The following is a 14,950-nucleotide window of genomic DNA, read 5'->3' on the forward strand; positions in this document are numbered from 1 at the left end:
TGATTCAGAAGGATTAGTAGTTTAGATGGCAGATGCATGGTTGTACTTGTAGGTGGCAGAGAAAGAGAAAATCAGAGAAAGTAAAGATTGAAAAGAGAGAGAGGAGATAGTTTGCTGAGGAAGATAGGAGAGGATAGGATCAAAGGTATATATATATATATATATATATATATATATATATATGTATATATATATATGTATATGGAGAGAGAGAGAGAGAGAGAGAGAGAGAGAGAGAAACTCAGGCAAGCAAAAAGATCATCTAGTCCTGATGAGAGACTGGAATGAAGGAAATCATAGTTGGGGATGATATTAGAGTGATGTGAGATGAAGAGAAAGGGGGTATTCTCAATAAATAGCTTCAATCTTTTTGGTTAAAGGGAGAGATTAAAGTTCTCAATTGAGATAGGTGGGATTAAGACTGTAATAGGAAGTTTTTTTTTCTGGGAATTTTCAGGTGACAAGATACAGTTCATGTACCTCTAATTACAGATATCCAAAATTTAAAATCTATCTATCTATCTATCTATCTATCTATCTATCTATCTCTATCTTACTCTCTTTTTCTCTCTATCATATCTATAATGTGATTTTAGCAACTGTTTTCATGCATTTGGTGCAAGTCTGTTTAGAAGGGAAATTTTTACCTAAATTTTAAACATGTTCACTTATTTTAACTCAGATATTAAAGATATTAAAGAATGTTAAGAAACAAGGGGCTTAGAGTCCATTTTGCTAAGAGTTTTGATGAAAATCTCATTGATGTTCATTTAATGCTATTTCAGTTTATTGTTTAGAATCTGAGAAAGCAAAAGACAAAGCTGAATTGTGAAAGCCAAAAAAACCTTCTTTTGAAAAAATACCCCCTGAAACGAAAAGAACATATTTATGTAATGATGCTACAAATAGCTCCTACATGTAAATATCTCGCTTGCGGTTTCTGACCACTTATAATAGGGACTTCAGTGTGCTGCTGAGAAGTTAACCACGAAACACTTTCATGTCAACCACAATCAAACTTCAAATACTCTAGCACACTGAACATACTTACAGGCCCAATCAACTTTAATTTTATTTATGTACTGCTCCATAAATATCATTCATTCCCTTGTTTCAAATTTAGGCCGTTAGGAAGAAATGAAGTCAATTAAAATGCATTCTAAAATGAGAATACATTTTAATCAAGTTAGGATTTTTTGGGCGTAATGCAGCTTTAGAAAATGTAGTCATGCACACACAGAGATTGCCTGTGCCACCCAAATGGGCAGAAATGAAAATGCCATGGAATTCATGGCAAAAAATCATGGAAAACTAGGACCACTAATCATTCACTGAAGGAGCTGAGATTTACCACTATTCTTTGGTAATTTACCTATCAAAATAAAATACGACCTCCTATACAGATTCACAGAATTTCAGAGTTGGAAGGGATTCAATCCATATTAAGTAAAAGAAACAAGGAGAACAATTTCTTCTAATGGCCATGAAGATGGCAGAAGCAGGCACTGTAGTGCTTAGAGCTTGGTCGGACATGGAAGACATCAAGGTCATCCACCATACTCCAGGTCATCACCAGTTGTCCTGACTTTGTCTTGTCACTGGTCTTTGGCTCTGGAGGACAAACTGAAGTCAATAAATTTATACAATTCTGCCTCACTTAAATTCAATTCACAGCAAGTCAAAACATTGCCTGTGATGTCATTGGTAACCAAATATCTCATCATCTAATTAATAATACATATGAATGCATGAATAAGATTATCACTGTTGCCACCTACTACCTAGAGAAAGCACAGCCAAGAGAACAGGTTTGGTGGATCAGTGGGGAAAGAAAACCCTGTAGAATGTGATTCTAGTCTGGCATAGTATGTTCAAAGCAAGTCTAAGTCACCTGGATACTAGGAATAATGAAATTGGACCCCAGTTCTATTTTGTTGTTATTTTGGAACTGGGACCATGATTTAAAAATGAAGCACATGGGACAGGTAGATGGTGCAGTGATTAGAGCACTGGCCCTGGAGTCAGTAAAACCTCCGTTCAAACCTGGCCTCAGACATTTAATAATTGCCTTGGGCAAGTCACTTAATCCCATTGCCTTAGATAATTTTTTTTTTAAATGAAGGACAAACAAAAATCTTGTCTTTGCTTGAAGAGTTCCAGGGAGGAGAATCCCACTACTTTCCAAGGCAACTTATTCTATTTTTGGATAGCTCTGATTGCTTGGAAGTTCTTCCTTATATCAGTCAGTCAATAAACATTTATTGTATAAGGCACTGTGTTAACAAAGAAAGATAAAATAAAGTTCCTGTTCTCAAGGAGCTCGCAGTCCAATGGGTGGAACAATATGCAGATATCTAATACAATATGCTATATACAGAATAAATCGTAAATAATCAACAGAAGGAAATTAGGAGGATATTACCCATTGCTCCCACTTCTTCATTCTGAAACACAATGGAATAAGCCAAATCCCTCTTCCACATGACAGTCTTTCAGATATTTGAAGATAGTTCCCATGTTCCCTCTGAGGCTTCTCTTCTGCAAGTTAAACATTTCCAGTCCCTTCAAACTACTCTCTCTATGGCATGGACTATATATTTAGTCGACTTTTCTGCAAAAACTTTGCAAACAATTCATCTTTTATCTTGGAATAAAAGTAAAGAACCAAGTCCTTGTCACCATTCTACTAAATTGACAGCATTCTATTTATTCATTGTAACTTCTATAGAAAGCACTTTTCAGGAGCTTAAAAAAAGTCAGCCAAAATATGGAGTCCTAGATAAAGCTTTTCAGAAGTTTTGCTATTTTCGGCAACTAACTCCACAACTAAAGAATGCCTCATGCTGGGTGTGCGTGATTAACTGCAGAATAAAAATTTTATCCTGGACATTTAACTTAAGCTGGTTTGGGGACAAATGTGCTAAACCAGACAGCATGGCAAACCACCGAGGAAAGGGAGGGGAACTGCATATTTCCAACATTAAATTAAGCTTCCATGTCAAGTGTCCCTGGAACAAGCATCCGGTGAGGTTTTGAGAGTTCTAAAGAACGCATCCAGGCTGGCACCAAGCATGGTGTTCTCAAAGGACATGGATAATTAGCCTGCATCCAGGATCATGTAACTTTACAGGTCACCCATTCATTGGTCTGTTTATGTTTGCTTTCATTTGTTTCTAATAAAAATCTTGGAGAAGAAAGTTTCAGCTTGAGACAGCATCTCTGGAATTCTGAAAAAGGTCTCACAAGGGCTTTTTGGCTGTCCTGTGACCATCATCTAATGGATTACAGGCCCATTTTAGTTTACAGCTCCACCACGGAACAACCAACCAGGAGAAATACATAAAACAACATATATTCCACATCATGATTTCCAATTTGGGCAAAAACCATAATGCTGCAGAAATAAAGAGATGGAAAAGACCTGTTAGGCATCTGTCCCTTCTCCTCCCCTTCTCATCTCCTTGTCGAGGAAGCCCATTCCCTTATGTTTAACTCAATCCAATCATATTCCGAATCAGTCCAGTGACTTAAGAGAATTCTACCACAAAGAATGGGGATGCCTCTAGAGAGTTGGTTAGAATGAGATTTCACATGATAACCAGTGCTTTCTCATTAATAAAAACTTAAATGTAAGCAATAGGATTGCAAAGTACTCTCATATATTCAATCTCATTTGGTCCAAAGACCTTGTACAGGAGATGGCATCTTCATTTTTAAAGAGGAGGAAAGCAGGACTGGGATAGGTGAAATCACTTGACTAATAAATAACATAGCTGAAAAATACCAGGGTCAAATTTGAATCCAAGTTTTCTTACTGTCCATTATATATTATTTTGTAGTTTGGCTGTTCCAGTTGTGACCAACACTTTATGGCACCATTTGGGATTTTTCTTGGCAAAGATACAGTAGTAGTTTCCCATTTCCTTTTCCAGTGGATCAGTTTTGTCAGGAAGATGTTAAATGACTTGCCTGGGGTCACATAGCTAGGAAAATTCTAAGGATGGATTTGAATTCAGGTCTTCTTAAATCCAGGTCCAATGCTCTACCTATTGAGGTTGCTGGCTGCCTCTACTATATTATACTGCTTTCTTATTTTAATAGCAAAATAGTGGGAGAAGAGAAAGGGAAGAGAGAGAAGAGAGTGAGCATTTATAAAAGTTTCTATTATGTGTCAGAAATGGTACACTTTAGAAATATCTTTCATCTGATGCTCACAACAATCCTGGGAGGTAGGTGCTATTGGGAATCTAAAATACATTTGATTTTCAGTACTACTGCTAATAAAGACTACATACTGTTATGGTGAATTAGAATAGGGGTTTGTTTCAAGAAAATAATTCAATCCCTAGAAAAGTAGTTTAATTAATGTATTTCATGTAATATGAATTTTTATGAATGAATCTCTCAGGATTAAATTATATATACACTTTAGGTATCTATAAAAAGTGACCTAGCATTTGCTGGAGAATTTTTTTTAATAGAATGGTAGTAAATGACATGCTGGACCAAATTCAAGAAAACCTCCTCTAAGACTTGACTAGCTATGTGACAACAGATAAGTTGCTGAACCTCCCCAAGACTCAGTTTCCTCAACTATAAAACTGGTATAATAGTGCCTACCTTGTAGGATTGATAGAAGGCTTAAATAAGAAAAATGTTTAGCTTATATTTTGTTTGCAAACTTCAAAACATCATGTAAGTGTTGGTTATTATTCTTCTTTCCTCTGGGGGGCAATATAGCATAGTAGATAGAGAGATGACTTGGAATTGGGAAGACCTGGGTTCAGGTTTGAATATATAGGAGCAAGTCATTAAAATGTTGATATATAGGAGCAAGTCATTAAAATGCTCAGTGCCTCAGGAAACTCTCTAACATGAAGAAGAGACAAAGTAGCTGAACTGCAGCTCTGTACAACATTTCTACAATAGCATTTCCCAATGCATTCTATCATCACATATACATTGTCCCAAAAGTTTGTGCTCAGTTTCAAGAAATTAAATCTATTAAAGCTTAAAATTGCACTTAGACTTTTGGGACATCTTGTATAAAGAAATCACGTCTATTATTTGCTCAGGTGATAAAATCATGGGCAGCTAAGAAGACACAATGAATTGAGTGCCCAGCCTAGAGTCAGGAAGATTTGAATTTAAACCCAACTTCAGGTCTTCCTGAACACATTCATGAAGAACAAGGGTGTAATATTAGCTTAAAACCAGTAAAGTGTTCTCCCCTCCAATTATATGTCTTGTCTCTGTGCTTATCTTACCTATGATTATCTTTATTTCTAGCTTAGAGACCATGTCTCTAGAATCTCTACTGTACTTTATCCATTATTCCTGGGGACTGTACATTTGTGGGACAGTATCTCCATGACTATGGTTTAAATACATTATCCATGTTGAAACAACATAATACTTCTTTTTTTTTAAGTTTCTGCAAGGAAATGGGGTTAAGTGACTTGCCCAAGGTCACACAGCTAGGTAATTATTGAGTGTCTGAGATCAAATTTGAACTCAGGTCCTCCTGACTTCTAGGACCAGTACTGTATCCACTGTGCCGCCTAGCTGCCCTAACATAATACTTCTTGAAATACATCCTTCCCCAGGAAAACCAGTCCCCAGAATCTTTATTCATGTGGATGTGGAAAGAAGGAAACATGAATCTATTAAATACAGGTATAATAAGGGCTTTAATAATATATCTCATTTGATATTCACAACAAACCTATGAGATAGGTTCTATTAGTATCCTCATTTATGAGGAGACTGAGGCAGATCAAGGTTAAAAATTAGGAAAATTAGGTATTTGAATTTAGGTCTTTCTGACCCTAAATCCAGGATTCTCCACTAAATACGTTTTGTGCAATTTCACATGTATAATGGCTATTGTATTTCTTGCCTTCTCAATGGATAAGGGAGGGACAGTAGGGAGAGAGAGAGAGAGAGAGAGAGAGAGAGAGAGAGAGAGAGAGAGAGAGAGAGAGAGAGAGAGAGAGAGAATTCAAGACTAAAACTAAAAATTATATTAAATTTTTTAAAATAAAATAAAAAAGAAAAACTTTGGAAAACATAATCAAGGCTAGACTTTGAAAACTATACTATTCATTAAAGATATACTTAATACCAAATTTAATTATATAAGTGGCTTCATAATGACACATTAAGATATGTGTCAAAAAAAACCCCACAACTATCCATGGTGCCAACTAGCTGCCTAATCTTTTCTTTCTGGCCTGTCCCCAACACACTGGACAGTCACTACTACTACCATTTAGTCTGCATTCTCAAGCTGATCTGCCTTTTTTCTTTCTCCATATAATCCTCCTAACCTAGAAATGCGATGCTCCTAGAGAAATGAGGTGTCCCTTTTTGGAAAAGACCTGCTTCCTAACTCTTAAATAGTCCTCTTTAAATTGTGACAATCAAAGAATCTGAAATCTGGAAGAGATCTCAGAGGCCATCTATTCTGACCAAAACCCCCTTCTACAATGTTTCCAATAATCTGTTATCCAGCCTTTGTTTAAATAGTTCCTAAATGGAGGACACTCGGTTTCCAAGGGAAATTAATCCTACTTTTGGAGAATTTTAATGTTTGTTGATATGCATCTGGGTTTTAGTGCTACCTATTCTACTCCTGTCTTTGCCATTGTGACTTTGGGCAAGTCATTTCATTTTTCTATGCCTCGTTTCCTCATCTGTAACATTCTTTGACTCTTTTTGCAGTCCTACCCTTGACTTATCAAAATGCATGCCTTTCCTTGGTCACAAATATCCAACTGAGCAAACCAAAATTAATTAAAACACTCAGTATATGAAATTATCTAGTCCAATGGTTATCAAACTCAAATAAAAATGGAGTATATTAAGCTGATTATAATGATCCTTGCAGGGGGCATATTGACAGGTTTGAAAAGTATTGTGATTTAAGTTTAAGTTCATTTTTATTTATTTTATTAAATTCTTTTCAATTACATTTTAATCTGGTTCAGGTAGTCCTAGGGAGTGGTGTAAGTGGCAAACAGCCTTGAAGCATCTGATAACTCTCATCTAGTCACCCAATCCCTTCTCTTTAGAAAGAGGTAACTAAAGAAATGTCAGAGAGGTTAAAATACTTGTCCAAGGTCATATAGGTTACAGAATGTACATGATCTAAGATTTAAATCTAGATTGTCTGACTTTAAATCTGAAGCTTTCGCCACCATACCATATTTCTTCCTCACATTAAGCACAGGGAATTATATATTGTTTTATTAATATGGACACATATATGTGTGATTTGTTGTTCAGTAACTGTTTGGTTGCATCTTCGTGACCCTAATTGGTTTTCTTGGCAATGATATTGGAGTAGTGTATCATTTTCTTCTCCAGCTCATTTTCAGAGATGAGAAAACTGAGGCAAATAGGTTTAAGTGACTTACCCAGGGTCACACAGATAGTAAGAGTCTGAGGCCATATATGAACTCAGGAAAATGAGTCTTCCCGACTCCAGGTCTAGGACACTGTCCACTATACCATCTAGCTATAGCACACACACACATGTATGTATGTATGTATGTATGTATGTATTACATCTTTATATGTTTTATATGCATGTGTACATGTAATATACTTTGGCATATATTCACATATATGTAATACACAAGCATATATATATATATATACACATATATTTTTAATTTGAGGAAACTTCTGCCAATGTAGTTCCACATCTTGTTCATCATTCATTTAGTTTTAGAGTTTCCCAGATCTGTGAGAGGTGTGATAAGTTGTCCAGGGTAACCCAACTAGTATGAGTCACACATTGAACTAGAGCTCATATTTTCCTAGTTCTGAGGCTGGCACTCCACCACAATAAGCTGCTCCTAACAAGCAAAAAGAATTCTATCACTGAAAGCCCCCACACAACATTTCAAGAAGAGATGTAGTTTGGAGAAGCACCAAGGCTGACAATAAAACATTTTTTCATTTCTCGTTTCTGAGGTTCTTTGAATGAAAAAAAAAAATGTCAAGGGTATTCGGTTGCCTAGGAGCAAAAGGATAGAGCAAGTGAGAAATGCCCTAATTTATTCTTTCAATCAGAATGCTCATAAATAATAACTTATTAGGTAAGCTGTGTATTTATCCAAGTGATTCAAGTCTGGATTGAATTTTGCTTTAGAGAGTCGAATGAAATTCTCTTCACCAGCAATACAATAGTATATAAAAAACATTTTAAAGATTTTAAAATCAAGATGCATTGCCACATTTTTTCATTTCTTTCTTAACAGAAGGCAGAAGCCATTTCTCTTGGTTTGTTACCATATCAAAGAAGGCTGTAAATTTTATAGAGATTTAGAAATACAAGGTTTCCATGGCAGCAGATGCAGAGAAACCTCAGAAGAAGTTGTTGACTTGAAGTGGGCTTAGGGAACAAATTTTCTCTTTTGACATTTAGAGACATTTCATTTTCCCTTATTAGGGTGCTTGGAAAATCACTTCAAATGATCACAGATGAAACTCTTTGAAAGAAAAGGATTTAGAAACTACACTATAACCATCACAACATGGCCAATTTCAAATTTTCCTGACCTAATAAAAAGTGACATCAAGATATACGCAGGGAGGAATAGTTTTGAATGTTCAAGCAGTACGGTTCCAATATGTTTAAAATTTAAACCTGGTTTAACAAAACCTAACATGAAGTGAAATAATTGCTTAATTTTGATGCAAGGGATTTTTGTAACTATTTCACGAATGATGCTGATGTTAATTTCCAAGAATCAGAAACTGAAAATCAGACCATGAAACCAACCTATTTAGTTTCACTGACAGAAAATAAACCAGGGACATAACGGATGGAAAAAATTAAATTTGAATTTTAAATGTAACACCAGAAAGTTCAATTAAAAATTCTATTATGTTTCATGAATAATGATGGATAAGAAGGGTGACTATGAAAAAAAAACAATGATAAGGAGACTTGAAACCTCATAAATTTTAGGAACTGCGGATGTTTAGTCTGCTTTTTTCTACCTCCCTTTCCTGGGTATCTCTGGTATAGTACGGAAATCTTATGGCTTCTGAATCAGAAGTCTGGTGTTCAAATCCTAGGGCTTTCACTTTCCACCTGAATAATTTTAGTTTCTCTAGTTTTGTTACATGTGAGATGAGGGAGTTAGATCAGTTGATTTGTGAAGTTCCTTCCTCTCTAAGACCATGATTTTATAAAGACTTGGGATGGTAGGAGAAAGGGGTAATCTTTTTTTGTGAGGCAATTGGGGTTAAGTGACTTGTCTAGGATTACACATCAGTATGTTTCTGAGATTGGATTTGGACTCAAGTCTTCCTGACTCCAGGTCTGATGTTCTAACTGAAGCACCTGGCAGAACCAGGTTTGAGGTTACATCCTATGGCTTCACGTTCAGTACTCTTTTTATGTTATCATGCTGTTTCTCAAATAGTATTGATTACATTGATGTTCAATGTTAACTTTTAAATAAAACATTTAATTTAAAAATAAAGAGCCAATAAATTTATTCTAATTAGCTCCTGTGCTTCCCAGGAAAGCAAACTAAATATAAAAGAAGAATTTTCCTGAATTATTCCAATAATAATAATAATTACTGTTGGTTTTGTTCAACCATTTCAGTTGTGTATTCTTTGTGATCCATTTGGAGTTTTCTTGGCAAAGATACTGAAATGATTTACTATTTCCTTCTCCAGCTCATTTTACAGATGAAGAAACTAAGGCAAACAGGGTTAAGTGACTTGCCCAGAGTCATATAACTACTCAGCATCTGAGGTCACATTTGAACTCAGGTCTTGCTGACTTTTGGTTAGTGCTCTATCCACTGTGCCATTTAGTTGCCATAACAATAAAAATAGCTAATAAATGTATATATATATATATATATATATATATATATATATATATGGTGTGTGTGTATAGATAAATAAATAGATAGATAGATAGCACTTACTATGTGCTATTTAAAGGCTGCTAGAAACTTTATTAACTTGTATGATCTTCATAACAAGCCTGGGAAGTTAGTGCTAATATTATTCCCATTTTATAGCTGAGGAAATAGAAGCAAACAGGTTAAGTGACTTACCCTAAGTCACAAAGTAAGTTTTTGAGGTTGAATTTAAATTCAGGTCTTCCTGACTCTAGGTCCAGCATGTATCTACTGAGTCACCTAGCTGCCCCCAGAAGAGCAGACTTCTTCATAACACAATCAGATCTGTAACACTAAAGGTCTTTGGGTATAGACTGGAGGTCTATCTGGTTATCATGAATGCTATGGAGTTATAGGTCTTGCATTCAAATTCTGCCTCTGACATTTCCTTGTTCACCTTTCTGGGTTTCAGTTTCTTCATCTAGAAAATAAGGGAGTTAGATTAAATTATTTTCAGCTCTATTTTATGTTCTTCTGATCTAACTAGATGACCCCAAAGGTCCTTTATAAGTTGACTCAGGGATTCTATGAGAAATAAATTCATCTATAACTGGTCACTCAATGTGCAATCATAATTCAACATCATCAATCAATTCAAAGGTAAACACCATTAACCCAGAAATCAAAGGCTATGATCCTCCTGAACAGGGATGATTTCTGCCAGAGAAAACTTTTCTTTCAAAATATAAAAAAAAAGTCTTACCTGCAACAGCCACACAACCCAATGGTGCAATAAGGGTAATAGGTGCCAATCCATAGCCTGCAAAGTTTCCTGTCTCCCCAATTGCCATCAGGAGACTCCCACACCACCACAAGATACTTCGGAAATAGGGCTTTTGGCTTCCTTGATGTGCTGATTTAAGGTGAGAATATTTCTGGATAGAATTAGGAATATAAATAAAAACACTTGTCACAAATAGAAAACATCTTCCATCAATTTTTTAAAAGGTGGCTGTAGATGTGATTATGGAAAAAAGGAATATTTTACATGTTTACTATTTCTTGAATGGTAACAACTGAAATTTCTCAAGCTTTTTAGGAGTTTTCCAGAGTGCTTGCTCCACAACAATTCCATGAGATAGGTATAATTTTACGCATGAAGATGCTGAGGCTCTGAGAGGTGATTACTTTCCTATGATCACTCAACTAGGAAGCGTGAAAAATAGGGTTAGACGTGAGATCTTTCTTGATTTCAAGCCTAGGGCTCTTTCCATTAGACCCTCATCACTTCTCAACTATCAATGGTTTCCTGATTTCCCTGCCTTTAAGTTTCTCCCTACTTCAATTCATTCTCCACATTTCTACCAAAATTATTATTTTCCTTAAGTATATATATATATATATATATATATATATATATATATATATATTACCAACCTACTCAATATTAGGGAGCTCCTGATTATGATAAAAATTTGAACTCCTTTATTTGACTTTTAAAGCACTTTCACAATCTATCTTTTCACCCTCACCATAAGTTACTTCTTATTTCACTATATGGTCAACAAACATATAAATAAACTTACTCTATGTTAGTCAAAATGCCAAATACTGGAAGTAGAAAGAAAGACAAAAATCATCCCTTAAAGATGCTTATATCTGACAATATGTAAAATGACAATATGTAAAAAAATTAGGTACCTATATGATATATACAGTATAGAGGGAGGGTCAAGTATCTAATAGCTATATGGGATAGCCAAGTAGTGCAATGGATAGGGGTTCTAGACCAGGAGCTAAGGAGACTCAATGTCATGGGTTTAAATCCAGCCTCAGACATTTACTAATTGTGTGACCCTGGATAAATCTCTTAATCCTGTTTTTCTCAGTTTCCTAATCTGTAAAATGAACTGGAGAAGATAATGGCAAACCACTTCATCATCTTTATCAAAGAAACTCCATATAGGAAAAGCCAGACACAACTGAAACAATTCAATGACATCAAAAATCTAGAAGCTGGGAGGATACCATTCTGAAGAAAGGGAGAGTCCAAGAAGTAGAAGTCAGGAAGGCAAATTTGACCTCAGTTTGGCTAATTTGACTTTCTATCTATTCTGCAATACTCTCTCACCTATTGTTTCTGTGCCTTTTTAGTGTCCATTTCTGTGCCATTTAGTGTCCATTCCCCTTGCCTGGATTGCAGTCACTTTTCATCTAGGCTCAAGGGTATGCTGGAGCCAGCTCCAACTATCTTGAGAGTCAATTGTCAAATTTTAGTATGAACATGTCCACCTTGGAAATTGGCCATAATCAATTAGACTTCAAGTTTGGTGCCCTATTTACTAAAATATGCTCCCATTACATGTTGTCTTCCCTGATTGAATGTAAGTTTCTTGTGAGCAGGGATTGTTTGGGGCTCTTTTTTTTAGTCTTTGTATAATCTTAGATACAAAATGAGATAATATTTGTAATGTACTTATCACAGTTCATGGGACATATTAGGTGCTTTAGAAATACTTGTTCTCTCCCCTTCCTTGCCTCCTTTAGAAGATTTCTGACACATAATAGGCACTTGGTAAAATGTTCTTGATTGACTGAATGGATCAAGTTAACACTGGCACAGAAAATTGCTACAAATCAGGTTTTTTTAAAATTATTTTTATTGTCCCCTAAGTTTCCTAGACTTAGAAAAGTGATGGAGAAAATGGTAATAATGCAGATGAAATTTAAACTTGTGTGGGAGAGCTGGTTGTTAAATATTTACCAGCATATAGCAGCCACCATCTCAAGAAATCTCTCCCCTCCTTCAAGCCCAGACTCCACCTCCTTGTCTCTTCCTTTTCATTCCTAATTATCTTCTATTTAAATGCCTCATATGGGTAGTGTATTTATTTTGTGGATATCTTTATGTGTAGAAAGGAGTTAGGAAAGTCATTAGAGGCCTCTAAGTCCAACCCCTGCATTTTATACATGTGGAATCTGAGACACTAAAAGGTTAAGTGACCTGGCCAGCATTACACAGTGGGTCAATATCTGAGCTAGGGGCTAGAACCAATTATTTGAAACTTCAAGTTTGGTACCCTATTTACTATGGCATGCTCCCATTGTATGTTGTCTTCTCTGCTTGAATATAAATAAGTTTCTTATGAGCAGGGATTTGGGGGGCTCTATTTTTAGTCTTTGTATAATCTTTGATACAAAATGAGATATTGTCCATTCCTGGACATATTTGGTGCTTTAGAAATATTTGTTCTCTCCCCCTCCTTGCTTCCTCTAACAGATTTCTGACACAAAATAGACGTTTGGTAAAATGTTCTTGATTGACTGAATGGATCAAGTTAACACTGGCACACTAAATGGGTCTGTAATTTTTTTTTTATATTTAGTTCAAAGTTGAGCAACTGAGGTCCCAGGAAGGACAGAAAGTTGGAGCCAGAAGGAACCTTAAAGATCCCAGTCAAGCCTCACTTTACAGTTGAGAAAACTGAGAGCCCTCCTAGAGAACATTTGACTTGCCCAAGGTCTCAATGCAGAAACTGATTCATGCTTGGATTCAAGTCCCTGTTTTTCCTTCCATAAATTTTACCTAAAAAAAATTGAAAAACATATGGTTCTAGCCTAGTTTTCTTAAGTGTTAAAAAAAAAGGAAAAATGAAAACCCATGTGGTCTGCAAATGAATACTTTGCAGAGTCTTCATATCCTGTATAAACTCCCAGAAGGAAAGTAGGGGAAAGAAACTGAAGCAAAAACTTAAAGGAAATAAAACCATTAAATTACAAGAATATTTTTCATACCTGTATGTTGAGTGAAATGCTGATGATTAAGTTTCCTGTAACTGCCAGCAATACACCAAAGAGGTGAATCTGTAAAATAGTTTTAAAAAACAGGATAATCCTTGTAAGAGTTCTTCTGAAAAAGGTTAATCAATTCAGGCTTCAAATATGAATGTAGGTTCTGCTGTCGTCATTTAGTTTAAAAAAAAATAGGATGAGCCAAGTCATATATATTGAAGTTTCAAGATCTTTGTGTCTCATTTAATGAAGCCATAAAATAAGCCCTAAACTCTATTCTGAGTTCTAGGTCATATAGCATCCAATTCCACACCTCCATACCAATTGGGGTTTTCTCTCCTCACTGCTCACTCTGGGATTCCTGAGCTTCCTTCAAGTCTTAGTTCAAGTGATGCTCCAGAGTTTAAATGATCTGTCTGAGATTATTCAACTAGAAGTGTCCCAGACTGAATTTGACCCCACATCTTCCCAACTCCAAGTCTAGTGTTTATTCCCATTTTCTCTGATGAATTGTAAAATTTAGATGTAAAGACTATCTAGGCCAACCTTTGCATGAACAATAGCTTCTAGGCCATGCCAGAAAAGTGGCCTTCTGACCTCTGCCTTGAAGATTTTCAGGAGAAGAGAAATATACCACTTTCTGAAATTGGATTTTTGTTGTTTAAGAAGTTTTTTCTTCCATTATTTGCAAATTTACATCTATTCAGCTTCCACCCTTTGTAGCCAGGCAGAACAAGTCTAATCTCTCATCTGTATGACAACTTTTTAAACACGTAAATTATCAAAATTATTATGTTTTTTCTTTTCATTTGGAAGCAATCAGGATTAACTGACTTGCCCAGGGTTATAGTCTGGATTTGAACTTAGGTCCTCCTGACTCCAAGGCCTTATGCTCTGTCCCTTACTACCCTACCTAAATGTCCCAAGGGCTAGCATTTTTGGGTGCTGAGCCTGGAATCAGGATGACCTGAATTAAAATCCAATATCCAACATTCTCTATATGACCCTGGACAAGTCATTTAACCTCTACCTCAGTTTCCTCATCTGTAAAATGAGAATAAAAATAGCATTTATCTCTCAGGATTATTGTGAAGATCAAATGTAATAATAATAATTATAAAGAACTTAGAACAGGGCTGGGTATATAATATGTGCTATATAAATGTTGGCTAGTATAATTGGTTATTATTATTATTATTCCTACCCTACTTTCCAATAACAAAATGCATTCCTGCCTCACTTGTTCTCTTTATGGTTTCATTTTTTTTGGTTATGTTTCCTTA

At 35.6% G+C, this 14,950-nt stretch overlaps 1 protein-coding gene across 1 annotated transcript in view; it reads right to left on the bottom strand.

The window, feature by feature from the left end:
- NIPAL2 (NIPA like domain containing 2) overlaps positions 1–14,950 on the bottom strand; it is a 135,629-nt gene that overhangs the window by 68,873 nt on the left and 51,806 nt on the right. Inside the window, exons 2-3 of the mRNA XM_074200498.1 lie at positions 13,671–13,739; positions 10,639–10,810 (exon numbers count right to left, since the gene is read on the bottom strand). Of these exons, the coding sequence (XP_074056599.1) occupies positions 10,639–10,810; positions 13,671–13,739 (241 nt within the window). The remainder of the gene's footprint in view (positions 1–10,638; positions 10,811–13,670; positions 13,740–14,950) is intronic.

Source organism: Macrotis lagotis, chromosome X (genome assembly GCF_037893015.1).
Source record: "Macrotis lagotis isolate mMagLag1 chromosome X, bilby.v1.9.chrom.fasta, whole genome shotgun sequence".
Lineage (NCBI taxonomy): Eukaryota > Metazoa > Chordata > Mammalia > Peramelemorphia > Peramelidae > Macrotis > Macrotis lagotis.